A 23,253-nucleotide genomic window follows, 5' to 3' on the forward strand; every position below is an offset into this window, starting at 1 on the left:
AAGACCAATCAATATAGTGTATATAAGACAGAACGTGATAACAAACCAATCCCAGAGCTCCCTGAGACATTGTGACATCACTATGACATCATCTTCCTGCCAGAATTAAACAAATGCATAGTATTAAATTGTTAAAGACAGAAGTCATGCTATGTAAGAATCCCTAGCAATTAAGAAATAGGGCATAAAGAGTTTACCATGAGTAGAAGCATAAATCATCATCAGCCGAATAAAGATCTGTTGATGGCACAGCTGCTCGTTTCTAGGGGCAGTCCTTCTCCCTGGATGGAAGTGGAGATTGCCCCCAGGGCAGCAGAGCCAGCTGTCAGTTACGCTCACCTGTGTGTTTCCAGATGGAGGAGGCTGCACACTTCTGTGTAATGTGGGCCCGTCTTCGTCGCATGTATTGGGGGGCACAAGAGACATCAGGGGCCCTAATAGACCCCAGATGTCTGCATAAAGAGCACCTGCCACCTACAAATGCTATCACGTGGGGACTTGATATCCCTTTTGTGATAGCAATAAAGTTAAAGTAAAAAGAATAAAAAAAAGTGATAAAAGTAAAAAAATATTTTGAGTGCCCTGGAGAGGAAAATAAAAACGTTTGTTTGATGGAAAAGCACTATGTGAGTGCTCTGTGAGTTTCAACTTTACAAGTGGTGTTCAAATGAGGGCAGTACACTATCTCTCGCACGTGCATTTTTCTGTGAAAACTGACATTTAAAGGGGTGGTGTACTGTTTGCACTAAAGTCCACAGCCATGGAGGAGCTAATAAAGCAGCTGGCCTTAGCCAATGTGCAGGCACAGACCCGCCATGATGAGGCTTAGCAGTGGCAAGCCCTGGGGCCCACAGGCTGTTGAAGGAAATACATGTTTGCTGGCTGCACAACTTACAGTGCAGCAGGAAGCCACACAGATGCAGGTAACTGCCCTACAGGAGGCCATGTGGCAACTTGCACAGGGGAGTGAACAAGTGGTGGTCGCCCCCTGGAAACCAAGTATCTATAAGGGCTATTCATTTCCTGCAAAAACTTTCTCCCAGTGATGATGTGGGCGCATTCCTCACCACCTTTGAGAGGACTGCTGAGAGAGAAGGGTGGCCCCAAGGCCAATGGGCTGGCCTCATTGCCCCGTTTCTGACAGATGACCCCCAAAAGGTGACCCCCAAAAGGCATACTTTGACCTGCCACTTAAAGAGGCAGAGTTATGACCAGCTGAAGGCTAAGATTCTTCCCTGCCTTTTGGTAACTGTCGCGGTCTGAGCTCAGAAGGTACACCGCTGGAAGTACCGCCCCGACCTGCCACCAAGGTCCGAGATGCATGACATAGTGCAGCTGGTTGGGAAGTGGTTGCAGCCAGAGATCCTGACTGGAGCTCAGATAGTAGTAGTAAAATTGAGCATATCTCTCAGATAAGAGGCAGGATTTCAAAGATGATGCCTTTAGTGAAGGAACATCTTCAGAGGGCCCAGGAGGTAAAGAAGAGAGTATATAACCGGTCAGCCAAACTGAGACAATTTCAGGTTGGGGACCGGGTGGCGGTAGAGATACCCACAGGTAAAGCGGTACCGCATGCCAGAAGCCCATAGAAAGGCTGTTTCCGAAGAGGTTTGGAAAATGCTCGAGTTCGATATCAGTGAAGAGTCGCAGAGTGAATGGTCAAGTCCCATCGTTTTGGTACCGAAACCCAACGGCACTCTGCGATTCTGTAACGACTTTAGGAAGCTCAGTGAGCTGTCAAAGTTTGACGTGTATCCCATACCCCATGGTAGATGAATTAATAGAGAGTTTGGTACTGCTCGGTATATCACCACTCTAGACCTTACAAAGGGGTACTGGCAGATACACTTGACCAAGGAAGCCAGGGAGAAGACTGCTTTTTCCACTCCTAAGGGTAATTTCCAATATAAGAGGATGCCTTTTGGGTTACACTATGCTCTTGCCACCTTCCAAAGAACAAACCATAGGACTCTCTGCCCTCACCTGAGGTATACCTTGGTCTACCTGGATGACATTGTCATCTTCAGTACAGATTGGGAGTCCCATTTTCCCTGGGTTCAGGCTGTGTTGGACTCTCTAACGAAAGGAGGGTTTATACTTAACCCCGAGAAGTGTGCTATTGGGATGGAAGAGGCTAGGTACCTGGGATATGTTGTAGGTAGAGGTCTAGTGAAACCGCAAATTAACAAAGTAGAAGCCATTCAGCACTGGTCTCGCCCCCTGACGAAGAAACAGGTTTGTGCTTTTCTGGGCATAGTTGGGTATTACCAGCAGTTTGTCCTTAATTTTGCCTCTATTGCTACACCACTGACTGACCTGATGAGAGGCAGGAAGTTAGTGATGAATCAGTGGAATGCCAGTGCCGAAGAAGCATTTGTGCATCCAGTACTGGTAGTGCCAGATTTTAGAAGAGAGTTAATTGTACAAACAGATGCCTTTAGTGAGGGTTTAGGGGCCGTGCTGTCTCAAGAGGACAATGGGGAAGAACCCCATGTAGGAAGCTGACAGCAGCAGAGAAGAGCAGGAGTGCTTGGTCATAAAGTGGGCCTTGAATTCTCTGAGATACTTTCTGTTAGGCAGGAAGTTCCGGTTGGTGTCAGACCATGCCCATTGACCTGGAAGAGACAGAACAGATGCACTAATGTCAGAGTAACCAGATGCTTTCTGTCCCTCCAGAAGTTAAACTTCACTGTGGAACACAGACCTGGGGTACATTGTGGGCTGGCTGTTGTTACCCGCCAGTAGGGTGACACCAGGCCACGGCCTGATCCTCCACTATACAGGCTGGATGTGTGTGCGGCGCAGAGCTGTTCAGGGCTGTGGGCGGCAGGCGTGTGGTGAGAGAGAATTCTCAAAGTGGGCTGTGTTTTCAGAACTGGTGAGCATAAGAGCTTTAATTTAAAAAAATTATAGAAAATCATGAACATTGAAAATGATGGTTGTCATTATTCCTGCTCTGCTCTGCATATGTCACTTCTCAGTTAAATATTGGTGATTTAAAACAATCGATCTTCGCACAACATTTACGGCTTGTTCACACCAAATCCAGTGCAGTCCTGCAGTGCGATCACCCACAACGAACGCATGGCACAGCAGTGCGATCGCTTGCAATATTTTTGGTGATCGCACTGCACCATGGGCACTGCTGTGCCATGTGTTCCTGTGCAGGTGATCACACTGTGGGAACACACTGGATTTGGTGTGAACAAGCCCTAAATGTGCGAAGATCAATTGTTTTAAATCACCAATATTTAATGGCTAAGTTCACCTTTTGCAAAAATTAAGAAATGCATATTTAATAATATTTACAGTTTTTCTTTAATTTTTGCATTCAAGCCTGGAAAGCATTGCAACTGTGATCACTCGATCAGGGGTGGGGAGGGGGCCTGGTGGTTCCATTCATGTCAACGGCACTGCAGACACACCTCCCACCTGCACTGGAATGTGTGGTACCACAATACACTGTTTCCTATTGCAGTGCAATAACAACAAAAAAATAGTGCATGCCTGATTTCCACACGTTCCGGGCGATCGCACTGCGGGTAAGAGGTGTATCTGCAGTGCCATTGACATGAATGGAACCACCACACCTCCTCCTGCCACAGAATGCAGGGAGCCTATGTTTATGCTATCCATTGCGTTTATCCAATGAGACTGTGCGATGAACGCACTGGACAGTGTGAACGGGCCCTGAGTGATAAACACACCTTCATAAGGTTGTTCTGGACACAGTTCTGCCTGATAGTTACCCTACTTCTTAATTATAAAAATAAAGGGTGAGAATCAAAATATTGTGCAATTCTATAGTGGCAGTGGTTAATGCAGGATGCTACCCATCCCCCCTGACACTTTTCTACAATGTCTGTGAAGGTTCTCATTCATCCAGTTCATGGAATATCTGTAAAAAATAAGTCAAGGCAACTGGACTTGCTGTATTTTTCTTGAAGACGTTTCACTGGTCATCCAACCAGCTTTCTCAATTCAGAATGACTTGTACAAAAATTCTCTGGGAATAAATATGGTGGAACAATGTTTCCCCAAAGCACCTAAAAGTAAAGTTAAAAAATTAAAATGTTTAAATAAAAATTAAATAAATATAAAAAAAATAAAAAGTTGATAAAAAAGAAATAAAAATAAAATATTTTTAAAAATTTGAAAAAGTTAAAATAAAAAACATTTTCAGTTTAATTTCGGTTTTGACATTTTCATTTCGGTGCACCTCTTGTAATGGGACCAGATTTCAAAGAAGTTCCATCTATTAACTGTATTTGTGTAGGTACTTCTGTATTGGTAGTGTAGCGCCCTCTAAAATGTCGCTATTCAATTTAGAGATACCTGGACTGTAACCAGTCTAGATACTGATTATACAGAGCTCTGCATTATGGGATTCATGTGTCCCGACAGGAAAAGGGAATGTGGATACGTTACCAAGATTGCCTAGACTTCAGAGAGTTGTGAATAACAGGGTCACTCTTGAGTATGGATACGAGTACCCCTATGTGCCTAAAGCTGTGATGGAAGAGATTGAAGTCAAGAGAAATGCTTGGTGTGATAATGAGGTGTGGGAGTACTTGGGAGTGCCCAAACCCTGCAGGATTGCAAGTTACCCAAAGTTCTGGGAAAAGTTCCTGTGCTGCAGGCAGAGCTGGAGCCTGGGGCGTTACATCTTCAAAGATAAAGTGGTGGTGGTAACGGCTGGTCACAAGGATCAAGAATATTCCATTAACATATTTGATTCCAAAGGCAAGATGGTGCAAGTTCCAGATCCACACTTCTACAAGTGAGCATTCTGCCTTCAGTTGCCTGTCACCCCACTGTTTGCTGTTTTTGATGCTTCATGTTATACATTGACTGTACTCTGCCTAAGTTAGGTGGCAGACAAGTCTGAATTTATTCAATACTGAACGAAGTTACCTCAGTTCGTGATGTGTCACTACTGAATTGCGGAGGGGCTCCTCTGCCTTTGTTACAGCTTGCTTGACCCTTTGGTTAAGCGGATATACCTCAGGACAGTTTGCAACGGTTGATTTTTTCGTAAACGGGTTTGTTTCTACCAAGAAGAATTTTTGTGTTTAAATGGACTAAATGTATACTGTGGTTTGGCCACCCATAGCTATATAGTCAGATAGGATGCTATTTCTCTGTTTTGTTCCAGGATTTTTGCAGAGGTCCTCGTGATCAAAAACCTACAGTCTCTTATTAAGCCTTAGGGGAGAAAGCTGTCCTCAGAAGATTCCAAGGGCATCCTACAGACCCTAAACCCTCTCTCTCCTATTGATGTTGCAAATAAATACCCTAAAAAGACCCTAAGACTCGAGCCGTTCTGTCCGTGAGTGTCGGTGTGCTGTTGCTGATCAAAGGGGACCGGTAGCTGGAACCAACAGGTAGGAGAACCTATTTCAATATTCAGCGGCTCCTTTGGGGGTGAGCGCTACAGTAGTAGGCAGTGATAAAGCTTTAGCTAATGTAGTATCCATAAAGCAGCCACTTGCTCCAGAATTGATAATTCCATGGAGATTCACAGGTTTCTTATTCTACTGTAGAGAGGGAGATGATTAAATGAGAGGACATGGCATGTAGCAATTGTTGTGAGGTGGAGGATGTAATAGATTGCTTACCTCCACTAGGACTTGATTTGACTTTAAATTCTCTCTCACTTGATGTCCTGGCTTTCCACAATATAAGCATAGTCCCTTAGACCTACGACAATATTTATTAACTTCAGAGAGGTCCTCAGTGTAATGACTTGTGTGTTATACTCCCTATGGATCACAACTGCAGGGGTTAACAACTGGGTCAACTTACTCAGAGGCTCTGCAATTCCTTGGATGTGGTAATGGAGGTAGTATGTACAACTTGAAACAGGATTAAAGTAAAAGTCCACAATACTAAGAAGGCAGTATTACTTCATACGACTTTGTGGTTAATATCAGGCAGTTCAATTAACTCTTGGAAGTCCTCCCAGAAGATACACTGATTTATAAGGAGGTTCTACCCCTCCATTACACCTGAGAGGTATACCTTAAACAGTTGAATCAGTAATAGATCACATAACTATAGCAAGTAGAGCATACATGGAGTTAAATTACTGAGTATGCATTTGATCAGAGTTAAAGCTCGGTACTTGCTTTTGGCGATCACTGAAGGATGCAGATGAGCGCAGCATAGTCTGGTGAGTATGTAGCAGGCTGTATAAGGTAAGTCCAGGATAGGTGGAAACGCACCTGTGTCACTAGGATATGAAGGAAGTGTGGCAAGCCAGGATGGAGAGGATTAATGTCTTGGAAGCAGCAGCTGAGGTGGTGTGGATCAATAACTTGCAGGGAGATATCCAGGATAGCGAGGGTGAGGAGAGGCAAGCTGGTGTGGAGAGGGTTCCCCCAAAAAGCAAGCAGTCCAGAGCGGCTAGGCCAGATGTACTTATCAGGATGTATAGCAGTATTGCCGGTAGTAGAAGTACTCGGCGTCCACAGGAATACTAGAATGCCGAGTATTTCAAATTACCTGGCTACAAACATGCAGCCAACTGGAGAGGGAGGAAAGGAGTGACGTCGGCCGCTGCGATTGGCCGGTAGGAAGGTCCAGAGCTCTCATTTACTACGTTCCCAGCCACAGAACGGTGAGTACATTACACTTGAGCTACACCAATCTGCATTGGTTCATCTGTGGTAGCGTCAGAGGATATGGCAGAACTGAACAGCCAATTGCCTGTTCTGATGCTGTCACATGAGAACAATTTTTTTTTTAATTTTGCAGAACGCGATGAGTTTCATTCACCTGTGTATCTCCCCCTAATGATACTAAAACATATCTTGTATTGCATAATTACATTGTTAAATGTTTCTACAATTTTGTAATGTAATGTATGTGTATCCTGGAAATACTGTAGATGGTCTTCATAAATGTCTATGTCTTATCGGAGGAGACTGTCTTAAGTAGCATATATCTTCAGTATACTAAAACTACACTGAGTATCTTATATCCAACTATTTCCTTATTTCCAATGTAATCTTCTTGAAATTTTCTATTCCTTATTAGTGATGGGCACGATGTTCGAGTCGAACAACGGTTCGACATGAACATCGCTAGTTCGTGTGTTCGGGGAACACACAAAGTGTCAGGGTGTTCGGCAGGCGGTTCGCTGCGCACTGCACAGTGCTCTGTAATGTGCAGTGCGAAAAAACTGTATTGTTGCATCCCTATAAAAAAGAAACAGAATAATGCTAAATATTCATGTTGCACCTGTTGGGAAATAAAAAAAAATGTAGAAAAATACCTCAAAGTCATCATAAAGGAACAAGGACAAGGCATGTAATGCTTTCAGAATTATGAGATGGTGATGAGTAGGGTTGGGCTTGATGTTCGGCAAACACACAAACTATCAGGGCTTTCGGTGGGCTATTCACCTGTCGAGCGCCCCACAAGGCACTGCGCCTTGTGAAGCCCTGATTGGCTAAAGCCTTGCACCTGACCACAGGTCAGGTGCTAGACTTTGCCCAATCACGGCACAGTGCTCTGTAAGAGCCATGATTGGGCAAAGTCATGATGACTTTGCCCAATCATGGCTTACAGCTAAGTCCCAGAACCACACTATATAAGGCTGCTTACACCGCAGCCTTATGTAGTGTGTTGCTGGAGTTAAAGAGAGAGATATTCTATATCAGTCTATTATTGCAGTCAGTCAATTGTAGTAGTCTATTGTAGCAATCAGTCTATGACAGCAGTCTATGACAGCAGTTTACTATTGCAGTCTATTGCAATTCGCATCATGTCTGAAAGGCTAACAAGGAGAGGCACACGCTTCCATGCAGCTATAAGAGGGCAGGCAGCCTCTGTGTCCACAGGCAAAAGTAGCGGTCGTGGACATGGTCCATCCTCTGCAGGCAGGGCACACTTGTCCTTTTTATCTGGTGCTGGCCATGTTCTTCAGCCACAACATACAGAAGGGGTGGTGGAGTGGATAACTAAGCCATCCTCTGTCATGCAGGCTCATACTAGTTCGCATTCCATTCGCATTTTTACCGATTGAAATCTAAAGGAATATATATATTACCAAAAATATATACAGTACCTACTGTATATATTTTACCAAGCAACTTACGCTGAGTTCACAAAACTGTGCGACCCCAATGGAGGTAACTTAACATCAATCAAGAGCCAGGACAAATGTAAAAAAAACAATCTTTACATCAAAGAACAAAAAGCATTAAAAAAAACAAACCAGTAGAGGACCAAAGCTATGAGACAAGGTTACTAAAGTTAAACTTGTTCACACTGAAGTGAGGAGATTAAGTGGGGACATGATTTTGATGTACAAAATGTTTAGTGGTGATGACAACAGCAGCAATAAACTGCTTACGGTAAATTCCATAACAAAGACTAGAGGCCACCACCTAAAACTGGCGGAGAAAAGATTTAACCACAAGGGGCATAGGGGCTTTTTTTCAGTTGGAGCGGTTAAAATCTGGAACTCACTGCCACAAGCAGTGGTATCAGCAGAGAGTATTGAATAATTCAAAAAGCATTTAGATACCTTCCTCAGAGACCATAACATACAGGGGTACAGGTACTCTTAACAACTAGACCACACAGGGAGTCGCGTACAAACACACACATGCACAATCACACACAGACACACAAAGGTTGAACTTGATGGACTGTGTCTTTATTCAACCTCAAATACTATGTAACTATGTGTATGAAAACGAAGATTGAGCTACATATGTCAGGCACTGCCACATGCGGCAGGGTGAGAGCAATAATTCTCGGACCCATATTTATGGCTAACTATAAACTGCTGATCTGGCTTTTTTATTTTTATTAAAAGCTTGGTTATTTTAATATATTGGCTTTTCAATGTTTTTCAATTCAGACAATTTTAAATCCATTAAAATTATTAAAATGTCTAATATAATACGTACAATTATGTAAAAAAAAAATGAAAAAAGGTGGAAAAACAGTAATTTTTGGTTTCGGCCTGACAAATTCTGCTGTGTCCACAAGTTATGAATGAACAGAAGCACTCAGTATAGAGCCTTTTTGTTCATTTATAACCGGGGACAAGATTGTGGACTCAATCTCTTAGTATAGAGGATTCCTGTTCATTTATAACAGGGGACTCTGTGTCCTCAATCTCTTTTTCTATTTTAAAAGGGAAATATCCAGGATTAGACCTCTGATATTTCCCTAGAGCCCCCAGCAGTAAAGTTTAAAAAAAAAAGAAAAAAAGAATACAATAATTAAAAAATAAAAAGATGGTATTTTTTCTAATCCAATCAAAAAAATAATTGGCCAACTAGTCTATCATGAAAATAATCGATAGTTGCAGCCCTATTTCTCAACCATTTTTTTACCCACAGCACCCTTTAAAACTATGCAAAATATCAAGGCACCCCAATATAAAATGGCATACACTCATGGACAAAAGTTTTGAGAATGACACAAATATTAAATTTCACAAAGTCTGCTGCTTCAGTGTTTTTAGATATTCTTGTCAGGCAGCACTGGACTCCTTGTGCGTCTCTGGCTCCGCCGTGTGATATTTTCTAGGGTTGATGAGGGAATTCCCATCTCCCTGGGAGAAAGACCTCTCCATGATCCTGCGATCCCGGGATTAATAGCCGAATAGAAACAAAGGTAATAAAACGAACAATATACATTTATGGTGAATAATATTCTCTGACATATCTAGACCAAAAAAACATTATTTAAAACAATATGATTTAACAATTAATGATGATGAACTATCATTTTATGTATGCTGGATGAATCTAATTAATGAATAATACATTCCATGAACCAAATGAACCAATGTCTAATGAAGTTGATAATGGATAAATTAATGACAAATGAAAATGATCAAATATATGTATTGGAGATGAACTGACTTTGATTGACAAACAATTAATTTGAATAATGTATCCCATGAATTAATGTTGAGTCAAGCTAATAATGAAAAATAATATATTTTAGTGACTAATGAAAAATGATGAATTTTTTATATATTTATATATTAGAAATGAATTGAATTGTATTGATACATATTGTATTATATGTTTATTCTGCCCTATGTATTAATAATAATATACATTGCATTATATGTTTAAAAAACAGATTATTGCTGAAAACCGATTTATACAAACAAACAAAATAACCCCCCTGAAGAAGCCTATGTGAGCGTAACGCGTAGGGGATTCATCAAATAGTGCTATATCTGTAAAGAACTGTATGAAATACAAATATGTTTATGAATGTATACATTTTGAAAGTATTATGGTATGTAAATATATGAATCAGCAATAGTCTTAGGGATAGAGAAATGCAATTCTGAGATGCATACGAGCACTACTTCAAATTAATTGTATCTAACTAAATGATTTTTAAAAATAAGAATTTCAATACATTTCTATTAACTATATATATCTGAGTCCTCTCTGAATATACCCCATCACAATATTAATATTGTAAATGGTTTTCTAATTGAATAATTGGGGGGCGTGGACTCAGTTCGCCTAAGGTGAGGTCTGGGAAGTGCTATTACTGGATTCTTCACAACAATGGAACCTCTCTCCTTGAAGTTCTTGATGATCCGATAAATGGTTGATTTAGGTGCAATCTTAGTAGCAGCAATATCCTTGCCTGTGATTCCCTTTTTGTGCAAAGCAATGATGACTGCACATGTTTCCTTGCAGATAACCATGGTTAACAGAGGAAGAACAATGATTTCAAACACCACCCTCATTTTAAAGCTTCCAGTCTGTTATTCTAAAGCTGGCCATAAACCTTACAATTATCTGCAGATTTTCTTTGGTCAGATGGAAAAGGGGCAACAGATTCCTCCAGCTACACTTAACTGTGTGGATGGAGTAATCTCCACCTGGGCCAATCTGTTGCACTTTTTCCATCTGACCACAGAAAATCTGAAGATAATTGTAAGGTGTATGGCCAGCTTATGGTGTATGGGCATCTTAACTCAATCTGCATGACAGAGTGGTCTCCAGCCTTGTCCTCATCAACACTGACACCTGTGTTAACGAGAGAATCACTGACATGATGTCAGCTGGTCCTTTTGTGGCAAGGCTGAAATGCAGTGGAAATGTTTTTTGGGGGGGGGATTAAGTTAATTTACATGACAAAAAGGGACTTTGCAATTAATTACAATTAATCTGATCACTCTTCATAACATTCTGGAGTATATGCAAATTGCCATCATACAAAATGAAGCAGCAGACTTTGTGAAAATTAATATTTGTGTAATTCTCAAAACTTTTGGCCATGACTGTATATTTTAAGGGGGACCCCACGCAAAAACACACAAGAAAGTGGGTTTCCCCTTCACATCAAAGTGCTCCCTTCAAATCAAGATTTCCCCCTCTTCACATCAGAGTCACCTTTTGCAGCAGGAGCCCCCAGGGCCGCCATTAGAAATTATGGGGCCCCGTAAATCCTACCCTACAGGGCCCTGGTGTGTTAATCACTAGGTTCCGTGCATTCAACGCATGCTACAATGCATCACACCTACCATGAGTTACAGTGTGGCATTTGAATGGCACCCTAAACGCACCTCGTGGTTACAATGCGTTTGATCCCACCGCAACACATGGTACCAAAAGTAGTGCATGCTCATAGGGCCTGTTCACACCATCTGTATTCGGGCCGCGCTGGCAAAATGTATTATTGCTGCCTTGGTGGGTAATTATTATTGCTGCTTGGGGGGAAATATTATAAAGAATTATTCAAAAATAACCCCCGGGCAGCAATATCAAACCCCCAACTTGACCCCAGCTTATTAGACAGTGGAGAGGAGTTTGACACAGAGCCGATTGGACCAGCTCTGTGTCATGTGATGGCTGTGATAACCAATTGGTTATCACTACAGGTGCACCGAAATATAATTTTCTGACCGAAACTGAGAATAAAAAAATTGCCAGACCGAAACAGAAAATTATTTTTTGTAACCTTTTTACATTTTTTAAAAATATTTTTATTTTTATTTATTTTTCCTAAACTTTTGAAAATTATTTTTTAATATTTTATTGTTATTTATTAAATATTTTTAATTTTTATTTTACTTTATTGTCGAGAGCTTTGAGGAAATATTAGGGGTCTAAACAGACCCTTGATATTTTCCTTTTAAAATAGAAAAAGACATTGAGGGTACAGAGCCCTCAATATCTTTTTCTGCAGCCCCTGTTATGCATTAACAGGAAACCTCTATACTGAGTGTTCCTGTTCATTCATAACGTGTGGATATAGTATGTTTACCATATCCACAATCATGAATGAACAGGACGTGATATAAAGCACTTCCCATTCATTCATAATTGGGGACAGAGTAAACATACTATGTCCTCAGTTATTTACAAGCAGTCAGCGATCAGCTGATCGCTCACTGCTAGTACCCGCTCTCCATCCTTACTTGCTTGTCACAGGTGGCTGAGCCGGCGATGCGGGAGAAAAGCTTGGTCTCCTTTGACAGCTGACTCCTCCCGCACCGCCGGTTTGGCCTCCTGTAACAGCGCAGAGCTGTCTCTGCCCCCACACCGCTCTCCATCCTGATCTGTCACAGGACACCTGGCTGTTCACAGTGCTCTCCTTCCCACCCCCGCTCGGTGTCCTGACAGTTTTTCTCCTGCCCGCTGGACGGTGCGCTGTGTCAGAGGGGACACAGCAGCGCTTTACGAAGGGGAGAGAAACTAGGCATGCACCGCAATTTCATACCATCTTTCGGCATTTAGAAGTTTCAATGCATACCTAGTTATCACAGTGATCAAGCTCTCCCCTTCCTCTTGCATCAGCAGGGATAGGCACGGAACAAGCCTCCTGTGGCGGACATTTTCCAAATTACAGACCTTAGTGAAGGACACCAAGGTACATTTCAGATTGAGACTGAGACGTGGACAGATCTGGGAGGGGTAAAGCGGCTTGGAGAGCGGTGTCTGCCCAGCTGGCCGAAGGACAGCTGTAGTATGATAATGACTGCTCTTAAGGATGGATTTGGGTGTGAGGAGAATGCGCTGTACACACACCGAAGTCAGGCGACATTTGTTCATCTCGTGAGACTGAGAGGTGGGCAGATCCAGGAGAGGTAAAGCGGCTTGGAGAGTGGTGTCTGCATAGCTGGCAGAGGGACATGTGTGGTAAGGTGACGACTGCTCTTGAGGATGGATATGGGTGTGATGTGAGGGGAATGAGGTGTCTGCAGGATGAAGGTTGTGTCACCATATTATCAGATCTGTTTGGCCGGCTCGATGCTGATTGGCTGGTAATGGCTGCTCTGCTGTCCTCTGCAAAACACTCCCCCGTCCCCCCCCAGCCCCAGACATCTGCTTGCTTACTTTTCCACTGCAGCAGCCTCCACTCCCGCCCGCCCGCTAAAAAGCAAGCTCAGCCCCCCAAGAAAAAATAAACCCTTTCTGCACGTACACAGGACGGTACCATATACCGCAATTGTACAGGGGGGGGGGGGTCAGGGCTGGACCGTACCAAGTTCTTTCAACTGTACTGTACTCTGATATGGTGACGGACCCTGCAAGGGCCACTCACGGACGCCTTGCCGATCTGTGTGCATCAGAGGCAGGGGAGAGTGGAGGGAGTAGTAAATGGATGGGTTATTTATTCATTACTGCCTAGGAAAAACAAGCTGCAGCAGCGAAAAAAATAAATAAATTCAGATCATTTTAACACCCATCCTCTCCTGCCTATGTTAGATCCATTCAATCTCTCACCTGTATATTAACCCTTTCACCCACCTTATCATGTACATCTATACATTAACCCCTTCATCTCCATCCTCCCAGTGTATGTGGCCTGTACATTAACCTTCCACTCCCTCTGTCTATTAACTGTACATTTATTGTATTTTGTGCACTATTACCAGGAGTGTCTACTTTCCATAAAAGGGGTCATTCTGGGGGTACTCTCCTGACATTTTTATTTGCTATGATTTATTAAAAAATAACGTTTTTTTAAAATTGTATATAGTAAACAATTTTTAAAAAAAAGTGGTTATTAAATACCATGAAAAGAAAGCTCTGTTTGTCCCCCAAAAAATTATATAAAACAAATTATGTTAGCGTTGCATGATGGAGGAATTCTCAGCCAAACTTGTACAGTGATGAACAGTGAATAATGGCCTGATAATGCAGGGGGTGTAACATGCCAGTACTGAAGTGGTTAAATAAATCAGTTTTTATAGAAGTCTTCACATAATCCCAAAAAGTGAGACAACTAAGGAAGAAAGCAGGCCATATTTGGTTTCAAAAGAGGAACAGTCCTACGAAAATAGGGAGATATGTATTTGTATATAAAGAAGTGTTTTATCCATCCAGTTAAGTAAAAATAAATTGAAATGCACGATCAGGTTTAAGTGCTCTAAAGTCCACCAAATCAGTAGAGCGGGCAGGCAAAGTGGGCTCAAAATGCACAGTGCATTTCATTACCTGCGTGGGAACGAAAACAATGAGTTAAATAACCACAGCGTGGCTTACGCAGAAAACGCAAATTCCGCCTCTAAAAAAATTATGTGACTGACTGATAACCAATGAGGAGTCAGTATTTTGTAGCGTCAGCCAATGAGCGCCGAAGGTGTGGGGTGGGGCTGGTGAGATCACTAGGATCAGTGAGCACAGATAGGAGGTGGGAAGACTGCATTTCCTTGTTGCCTCGGATTTCTTAATGAATGACTACTCATTAAACAGAGCCTGCAGCTGATCTGGTTCGCAAGCAAATATTAGCAGGTAAACCTCAGGCAGAAGCCATTATTAACGCGTCCCTGACAATCAAATTGCTGGCACTCATTTGTTGCTTGTCTGTGGTGTCACTTCTCTGTCTGCAGTGCTACACAGTGAAGAATAGGTCGTAGTAAGTTGTTATGTGCCTGGTGGCAGCCAGTGTGTACCTGTAGTAGAGCAGTGATCTCTACCCTACGTCTTTTATGCACCATACTTTTATATTTCTCTGAAGCTCATGGCTTTCTTTTTTCTTGAGGGCCGTGCACACCTGGGCGATCTGTGACCGTGCAGGATACCGCGTGGATTGCCACGCGGTCACGGAGTCGCCCATCACCTATGCTTGCGCTGTGGGTGCCATTATTTTTTGATGGCACCCCAGGTGTGCCGGGTGGATCGTGCGGTTCCCTGCTGCGATTCTGCGTATACCGCAAAAATAAAGGTACCTCTACCTTTTTTCTGCGTTTGTCGCACGGATGTACCCCATTGCAATCAATGGTGCCGCGCGGCAATAGCTGTCTGCAATTGTGCACAACCACGTGATCCCGGGATGTGCGTCCTGGTTTGCTCAGGTCTGCACCGGCCTTAAAAATGCCTGTCTTGCATGCAGTGCTAGAGTGGACCTTCCATGGAAATGGAAGGTGTGTGCTATTTACCCCTCCCCCTTAAAGTAATGCTAAACTCAGGCATAAATCTTAAAAATGCTTTCAAGGACCTTAACTATTAACAAAAGTGTATCCTATTTGTGTATCACTCAGCTGTAGATCCGCAAATCATCTCTGAATTTGTGTTGACACCGTCCCCCCTTCTGGAAGGTGGCTACCTTTGTTCACCATGGTCCCTTGTGTGTGTTGTAAAGTAGCCCCCGCTCCAAGCTCACTCCTGTGATGGACTACAATACAAATTTGTAAACTAAACATTAGATTGTAGTCCATCACAGGGGTGAGCTTGAAGCTGTGGCTACTTTACAACACATAGGGACCATGGAGAACAAAAGTAGCCACCTTCCAGAAGGAAGGACAGTGTCCTGATGTATTAAAGGAGAACTATGAGGTGAGTGATTTTCACTCAACCTCATAGTTCGAGCCAACGTGTGACAATGAAATTGTCACACGTCAGCTCAATAGATCGGGAAGTGAGCGAACACATAGCTTTGCTCGCTCACTTCTTGATCCTGTGAGTTGTGACTGTCACTCACCACTCCCTGCAGGGTTTCCCCCTCCCCGGTCCGATCCCCCAGCGCTGACTGGAGGAACGAACGGGGAGGGGGCAGATACAGCTGGCTCTGCCTCTAGATAGGCAGAACCAGCTGTCAATCACGCAGCTGGGTGGATCTCGACAGCAATGTCGGGATCCGTCCCGGCTGCGGCAGTCTCAGCTACAGCTCGCGGTATTCTGAGCTTTGGGTAACGGGAGGATGCTAGTTTATGTCCTCCTGTGACCCTGAGGAGAACTATGGGGAAAAACACTTACCCCATAGTTCTCCTTCAATTCTGAGATGATTTGAAGATCTACAGACGAGTGATGCACAAAAAAGGTACATTCTATTTAATAGTTAAGGTACTTGAATGCATTTTTAAGATTTAACTCTTGGGTTTTGTGTCCAAATTGTCTGCAAAAGTGATTTGTTAAAAATAAAGCTTTTACTGAAAAAAAAACAAACACTTTCAATGCTTCTGGGAGGGGGTGGGTGGCTCCACTGTAGCTCACTGCTGCCTCATGGGCTAGCTGGTCAGTAAAAACCTTAGGCCCCTTTCACACTATCCAATCAGGAGGGCATGGATCCCCTCCTAATTGGAGTGGTACGGAATGGATGTCACCGCTGTGACATCTGTGTCCGTCCAGTTTTTTCCTTTACATCAGATTTCCCCTCGATCCGACACAATCAGGTCCAGCGACTAGAAACACTGTACCGTTTATTTTTCCAGACCTGGCTAAAGCCTGGGACAACCAGGCGTAAATGGACACCCGTCTGTTTAGATCCGGCTGCCCATAGACTTATGTTGGGCCATCTTTCTGAAAGAGGCCTTAACCCTTTCCCTGCCACAGCCGTAAGGCATACGGCGGAACAAAACTGTTCCCAGCTGGCCAGGTCAGTATGCCGTACGGCGATGGCATTTACAGTTCTGCTATAAGGTCATGGTCGCTTTAGCGACCATGACCTTATAGCAGAACTGTTCCCTAGACTGTCCCCTTTAAATTAATAGCTGTCATCAGCGGCTCACAAGCCGCTAATGACAGCTAGAGCAGCTGCTGTCATCCAGTCAGTTTCAGGATGACAGCCGCGGTGCGCGTGGCCGAGCTGGGGATCGGTAAATGTCAGTGATATCTACCTACCCTCTGTGTGAAGGACAAACTCCGGAGTGATCGTCTGATCACTCCAGTGTTTGTAAATAACTTGACACATAGTACTATGTGTCCCCAGTTATAAATGAACAGAATGTGATTTGCATCCTGTTCATTCATGAATTTATGAATGGGGAGTAGCACTCACTACTAAAGAGGCTTCTTCCCGTTCATAAACGGCTTGATAGTAAATATTTTACTATCGGCAGTTTCTGAATGAATGGGAAGCCGCTGTGCTGAACACTGATACTGAAGCTGGCTCCATGTTCCCCTACGTCACTGCCGGTTAGAGGAAATCTTCCTCTGCCAGAAGTTCCGGTATTGGGGAAGGTATCGGAGCATTTGGGCGAGTAAAAATACTGTGCATCGGGACATCCCTAATCAAAACTGTATTTGACTGTGCTAAATAATGCTTCTCATTGGTCACCATGTTCACCTGACCACTGAGTGCTTGCAATTTGCGAGCGAAATTCAAAATGCAGTGCACCTGTACTGGCGGAGGGTAAGGACTGTTTGTCGAAAGGTAATTATAGCGGGCGGGGGGGCTGATTTGGGAGAGACCGGGCCAGATTTGATCGGGTAATTCCTTTTTTCCAGTGAACTTGCCCTTTAATGCATATTGTGCGTGTAAGAGAGTTCTGCTGTCTGGCTACCACAATATGGCACATAATTGATTTCTTTTCCCCCACTTTAATTTTATGCCTATCGCATAGGGGTTTAAAAGCCCCTATGTGATAATTTGGAGGTGACAGGTCCTCTTTATGGAACCTGCCCTCCAACACAGATGTTCTGTGCAGTTCCTCATAGCTGAGACAGGTGGCGTTGTGATTACAGGGCTTCGGTCTCAGTGATCACACAGAGCAGACGAAGAACGTCCGTTCTTCGTCTGTTCTACGGGCTCTACGGTGAGCTCATGTGCCGTGGTCATGGGTCCCCCAGAGGAGCGGGGAACCCCAAAAACCACGGCGGGAACCCCAAAAGACACAATCGCCGCTGCTCCTTTCATACAAGTGATCTGATCAGATCAATTGTATAAAAACGAGTGGCGGCTCCCCACTGTAAATTTAGCTCTGCTTGTCCGGAGCAGGGCTAAATGTACAAAAAAACTACTCGCCCGGTGCCTGAAACTGCTTGTTTCGGGCATCGGGCGATAGGAATTCCACACCCCTGAAGTCATAGAGGAGTTCCAGGCGGAAGGGCAAGAGAATACCCAGATATTTTAGGGCCTGTACCTGCCATATGAAGGGGCTGCTCCAAGGTGAAATTTAACGCTTCTGTTTTGTGTACGTTCACTTTAAAGTTGCTCAGTGAGCCAAACGTGTGAAATTCCCGTAGTAGTGCGGGAAAGGCTCACACAGGATTGGAGACATATGGCAGAAGATCGTCTGCAAACAAGTCTAGTTTGTATTCTCGGTGGCCTAGTCTCAGTCCTCGAATAAATGGGTTATTTCTGATCGCTATTGCCAGGTGTTCCATAGCGAGTATGTAGAGATATGGGGAGAGCGGGCATCCCTGTCGCGTACCATTACGAACTTGGACAGAGTCCGAAAGGAAGCCATTTAACCCTAATCCGGGCAAAGGGTATATCATAATGGACCACAATTTTAGTGAGTAATGTTAAAGGAATGCCTATCTGTGCAAGACTCTCAAAGAGGAAGGGCCGGCTCAGTCCCTGACAGACAACAAACGCATATTTTGCGCCTTTGCCCAAGACATAAGTGTTAAAGATTTTATATTGTTGTCTCTAGCCTCTCTATTGGGAACAAACCCTACTTGGTCAAGGTGAATTAAGTAGGGGAAATATGATTTAAGGCGATTAGCTATAATTTTGGCGTAGAGTTTTAGATCAACATTAAGAGAGATCGGCCTGTAACTAGCGCAGTTTGAGGGTTCTTTATGTTCTTTTGGTATCATAGTGATGTGAGCCTCTTGGGCTTGGGGTGTGATTGAGCAAGAGTCAGAGACTGCATTAAAAGTCGACAACAGAATAGGGGATAGGGAGTCACGCAGTTGAGTATAATAAAAGGAAGTGTTACTCTTTCCTGCAGGTAGGGAATTAATAGTCTCTGTGACTTCTGTCGGTGTGAAAGGGTCAGACAGGGAAGCAATGGTGGAGTCAGACAATTTGGGCAAACAAGTGGAGGACACATATGTACGCATGTCTTCAGCCGAACGACTAGATGGGGAGGAGAAGGCGGGCTTGCTATTATATAAGGTGGAGTAACAATGGTGAAAGGCCTCAGCTGTTTGCTCAGGAGTATGGACCCGTCCTTTTGTAGGACAGGTGATTTGAGAAATAATGATATGAGCTTGTCAATGCCTCATGGATCTAGCCAATAGTTTTCCACATTTGTTACCAAATTCGTGGAAGGTGCGGAGAGTGGCATCTCGATAGCGTGTATGAGAAAGGGACATAAGTCTCAAGAGCTCAGAACGTTTGTCTGACAGTTTCTGAAGCGTCACATAATCGGGTTTAGATTTATTGATCCGTTCTAAATCACAGATGTCCGACAGGAGAGACGTAATTGTATTGTGATTTGGCTTTCTTGTGACGGGCTCCGTGTTTAATCAAGGTGCCCCTCAAAATAATACATTTCAACGTCTCCCTCTGGAGGGGGTAGAAGAGGGGTCCTGTACGTGAACATATTGAAGGGAGCGTAAGTTGTCCTGTATATCAGAGATCACAATAGGGTCACGCAGCAGGCTTTCATTCAACCTCCACGTGGGTAGTCGTTTAGAGGTATCAGGTACAGACAAGGCAAACAAAAGCAGGAAGTGGTCAGACCATATTTTAGACCCGATATGAGATTTTGGGTTCCAACTAAGGATGGAATTGGAGGAGAAGTAGTAATCCATATGACTGTACCATACGACAGGGTGTCCCCGCCGACCTGAGATATGGCGGATCACACAGAGACTGCGTGGATATAGAGAAAAAAACAATATACATATAATCAACAGGATGAGTCAAGTAAAATAATAAAACGTATGAAAAATCAACATCTGCAACATCAGAAACTGCATAAACTGGACGTGCAACATGCTGAGCATATAAAATAACAGGGTGAGGAAAGAGGAAACCTGTGTCCGGAGGTAGTGATACAATCGTAAGTTGTGGTAGACAACAAAGGAGTTTGAGCGGGCACCATCGGCGAGCACCAAAATGCGTGGAAACGGGACACAGGCAGCAGAACAAACTGGTAGTGAGGAGCACAGTATAACTCCCATGAAGACATCTTGGGAAAACTTTGACTTCAAGGCAGGTAATCCCAAGCACTGCACATCCAGTTGCAGAGTTATTCCAAAAGGAAGAAAGAAAATAGAATCACCAAGGAGATGGTCATGTCGCGGGGGAAGCAGGCATTGATCGGCGATCTCTGCAGGACTTCGGAGGAACCATTATCTTATCGCTGCTCGGTGGTGCAAAAGGCTGTAATTGTAGATCTGGGTCTGGCCAGTGACCCAAAGAGGACATGAGAATTCCCATGGCTGCAGTCAAGGTCTCCAGGTCCGAAGGAGAGCTGAGGGTATGAAAACGCTAGTTGTTTTTAGCCAAAAGGGTATCCCCAGCGATAGGATATGTTGGCTTCCTGTAAGGCTCTGGTTAAAGGGCGTAGAGCCCTACGCTTGGCAAGGGTATGTCTGGAAAGATCCGGAAATTGGGATATATGAGCACCATCAAAGTCCAGGGAACCCAGAGATTGAGCTTTGGTTAGGATTTCAAATTTAAGGCCAAAAAAGTGTACTCTGCAGAGTACATCACGGGGTTGTGCGTTGTTGGGCCTGACACCTGATACCCAACGTGCAGCGCAGTTGTCGTTTTCATATGTTGGGCTCACCCGAGGCATGTTTACGTTACTATGTGTGTGTTCACAGGGGACTGTAACTTTTATTTTTTATTTTAACCAGCTGCCATCTGCCCACCGTCATTACACGTGCAAACGGCTGTCAGCTCCCGGCGGGAACATGTAAAAACACGTACCGTATATACTCGAGTATAAGCCGAGATTTTCAGCCCATTTTTTTGGGTGAAAAGTGCCCCCCTCGGCTTAACGCACGCATCCACTAGGGCACATGTGTCAAACTCAAGGCCCCGGGGCCGAATCCGGCCCACCAGGCCATTTCCTAGACTTCTACTTTCAGATCTAGGTATTAAGATATTACTAGGGCTGTTACTGATTAAAATTTTCGTGTTCGATTAATCAACATTTTTTTTAATCGAATAATTTCGATTCATTATAACGCACATACAGAATTCTTGTCTAAGCAACAATGGTAATGGGGACAGGGCCACACAAAGAAATTTAAAAAAAGGTATATTAAAAATAATTAACACGTTCAGGTTTTATTGAAAGGGGAGGGTTACAAAAATGGAAAGGTGAATGGCTCTACAGCCAGCTGATCGCTTATATGATGCTATGAATTTGTGCTGACACTGTCCTTCCTTCTGGAGGGTGGCTACTTTTGTTCCCCATGGTCCCTGTAAAGTAGCCACCACTGCAAGCTCACTCTCGTGATGGACTACAATCTCACCTCTAGTTTACTAAATGGCACTGACATTGTAGTCCATCACGGGAGCGAGCTTGGAGTGGTGACTACTTTACAACACACACAGAGACCATGGAGAACAGAAATAGCCACCCTCCAGAAGAAAGGACAGTGTCGGCACGAATTCAGAGTTGATTTGAGGATTTACAGTTGACTAATTCACAAATAAGCAACATTTTTGTTAATAAGGTAATGGGATGCATTTTTAAGATTTAACTCCTCAGTTAAGTGTCACTTTAATCGCAGCATTACAGAGGTAGCACCTGGAATCTAATTGGTTCCATTTTTCTTTCTTTTTAATGATTTAGCCATTTTGTATTTTCCCTTCCTGTAATATATGCTGTGTTTTTGTGATGACGGAATATCATAATTTCAGGATTTTTTTTTATATCCGTTTCCTTGCTAGGAGATTCACTATGTCCCCCGAGGAAATAACGTATCTTTGTGTTTTGCTGCTGTCCATCCCTGTGGGATTTCTCTTCAAGAATGCAAGTAAGTTATTTCTTTCCCTGTTCATAGTCCTTCATATATCAAAGTATTATTATTTTAGGAACTGGTGTTTTATTTTTCGTAAACCACCAGTCAAATTTAAAAGTTGCTTTAGGAAACAAGTTCTTATTTGTACTTATTAATACACAAAACAAAGAGCACAAACCATGAATAATATATACAGTAATGTGCTGGTTTGACAATTCGGGGTATATTTATAAAGCAATAAATGTGACTTTTACAAAACATTCCTTGGTGGAAAGCAATCATTTGTTATTTAAAACGCATGCAAACCTGTAAGATTCATCTGCATCTGTCAATGCACATGAACACGTTGTTAACATGTTATTCGCGAGCTCCCGAATGCCGTTTGGGTCTGTGAGCCGAGGTGTCATAATACTATTCATATGACACCTTGGCTCACAGACCCGAATAACATTCGGAAGCTGCCGAATGCTATTGTGTTTAATGACAGCTGAGAATGTCAAATGGGCGCAGCGCTGTGATGTCACGGCTCGCTCCGCCCATTTTACATTCTTAGTTGTCATTGGACATGAACAGAATGGCATTCGGGAGTTCCGCCCATCTGTATACATTCTGCCCAAAGATGTCATTTTGCGGCGAGTTTCCGTCGGGTTCGGATGGGTCTTCGTGCGGTGGGACTTTTTATATTTCAGTGGGCGTCGTGCATCATAATTGACTCTGGATTACATCCATGGATCCTTTAAAAAAAAAAAAAAAAATGGAATAGTCAGAAATTGTATCTGTTTTTTTCTAAAAGTGTAGTTTATTTACTTTTAACCCTTTAGTGAATGAGTAGGGGTACAGACACCCTTTACGCATTCACAAGGGGGAGGGGTGGCATCTGGGTGCCCCCTTAATTAAAGGGGTACCCCGATGCAAATAAGCCCCCCTACCCACAGACCCCCACAACCACCGTGTCAGGGTTGTGGGGAAGAGGCTCTTGGCCCCATCGGAATAGGGACACCCTCCCAATGCCGAGGGCACGTGGCCTGGTAAGAGGCAGGGAGGGGATTGTCGTCGTCCCCCCCCCCTTTTCCTGCCGGGCCTGTGCTCGGATCAAGGGTCTAGTAGGAATTTTAGGGGGATCCCATGTTTTTCCCCCCATTTGTTGGGGGGG

General features: G+C 43.5%; 1 protein-coding gene across 3 annotated transcripts in view; it reads left to right on the forward strand.

The window, feature by feature from the left end:
• Positions 1–14,635: 14,635 nt before the first annotated feature.
• Positions 14,636–23,253, forward strand: part of MBOAT7 (membrane bound O-acyltransferase domain containing 7) — a 98,238-nt gene continuing 89,620 nt past the window's right edge. For 2 of the 3 annotated variants that reach the window (XM_018566092.1, XM_018566094.1), the window contains exons 1-2: positions 14,636–14,738; positions 22,030–22,115. In XM_018566092.1, the coding sequence (XP_018421594.1) occupies positions 22,040–22,115 (76 nt within the window). In that variant the 5' untranslated portion in view covers positions 14,636–14,738; positions 22,030–22,039. The remainder of the gene's footprint in view (positions 14,739–22,029; positions 22,116–23,253) is intronic. The other variant, XM_018566093.1, reaches the window with a different exon arrangement.

This window comes from Nanorana parkeri, unplaced genomic scaffold, assembly GCF_000935625.1.
Source record: "Nanorana parkeri isolate BGI_ZX_2015 unplaced genomic scaffold, ASM93562v1 scaffold915, whole genome shotgun sequence".
NCBI classification, from domain to species: domain Eukaryota; kingdom Metazoa; phylum Chordata; class Amphibia; order Anura; family Dicroglossidae; genus Nanorana; species Nanorana parkeri.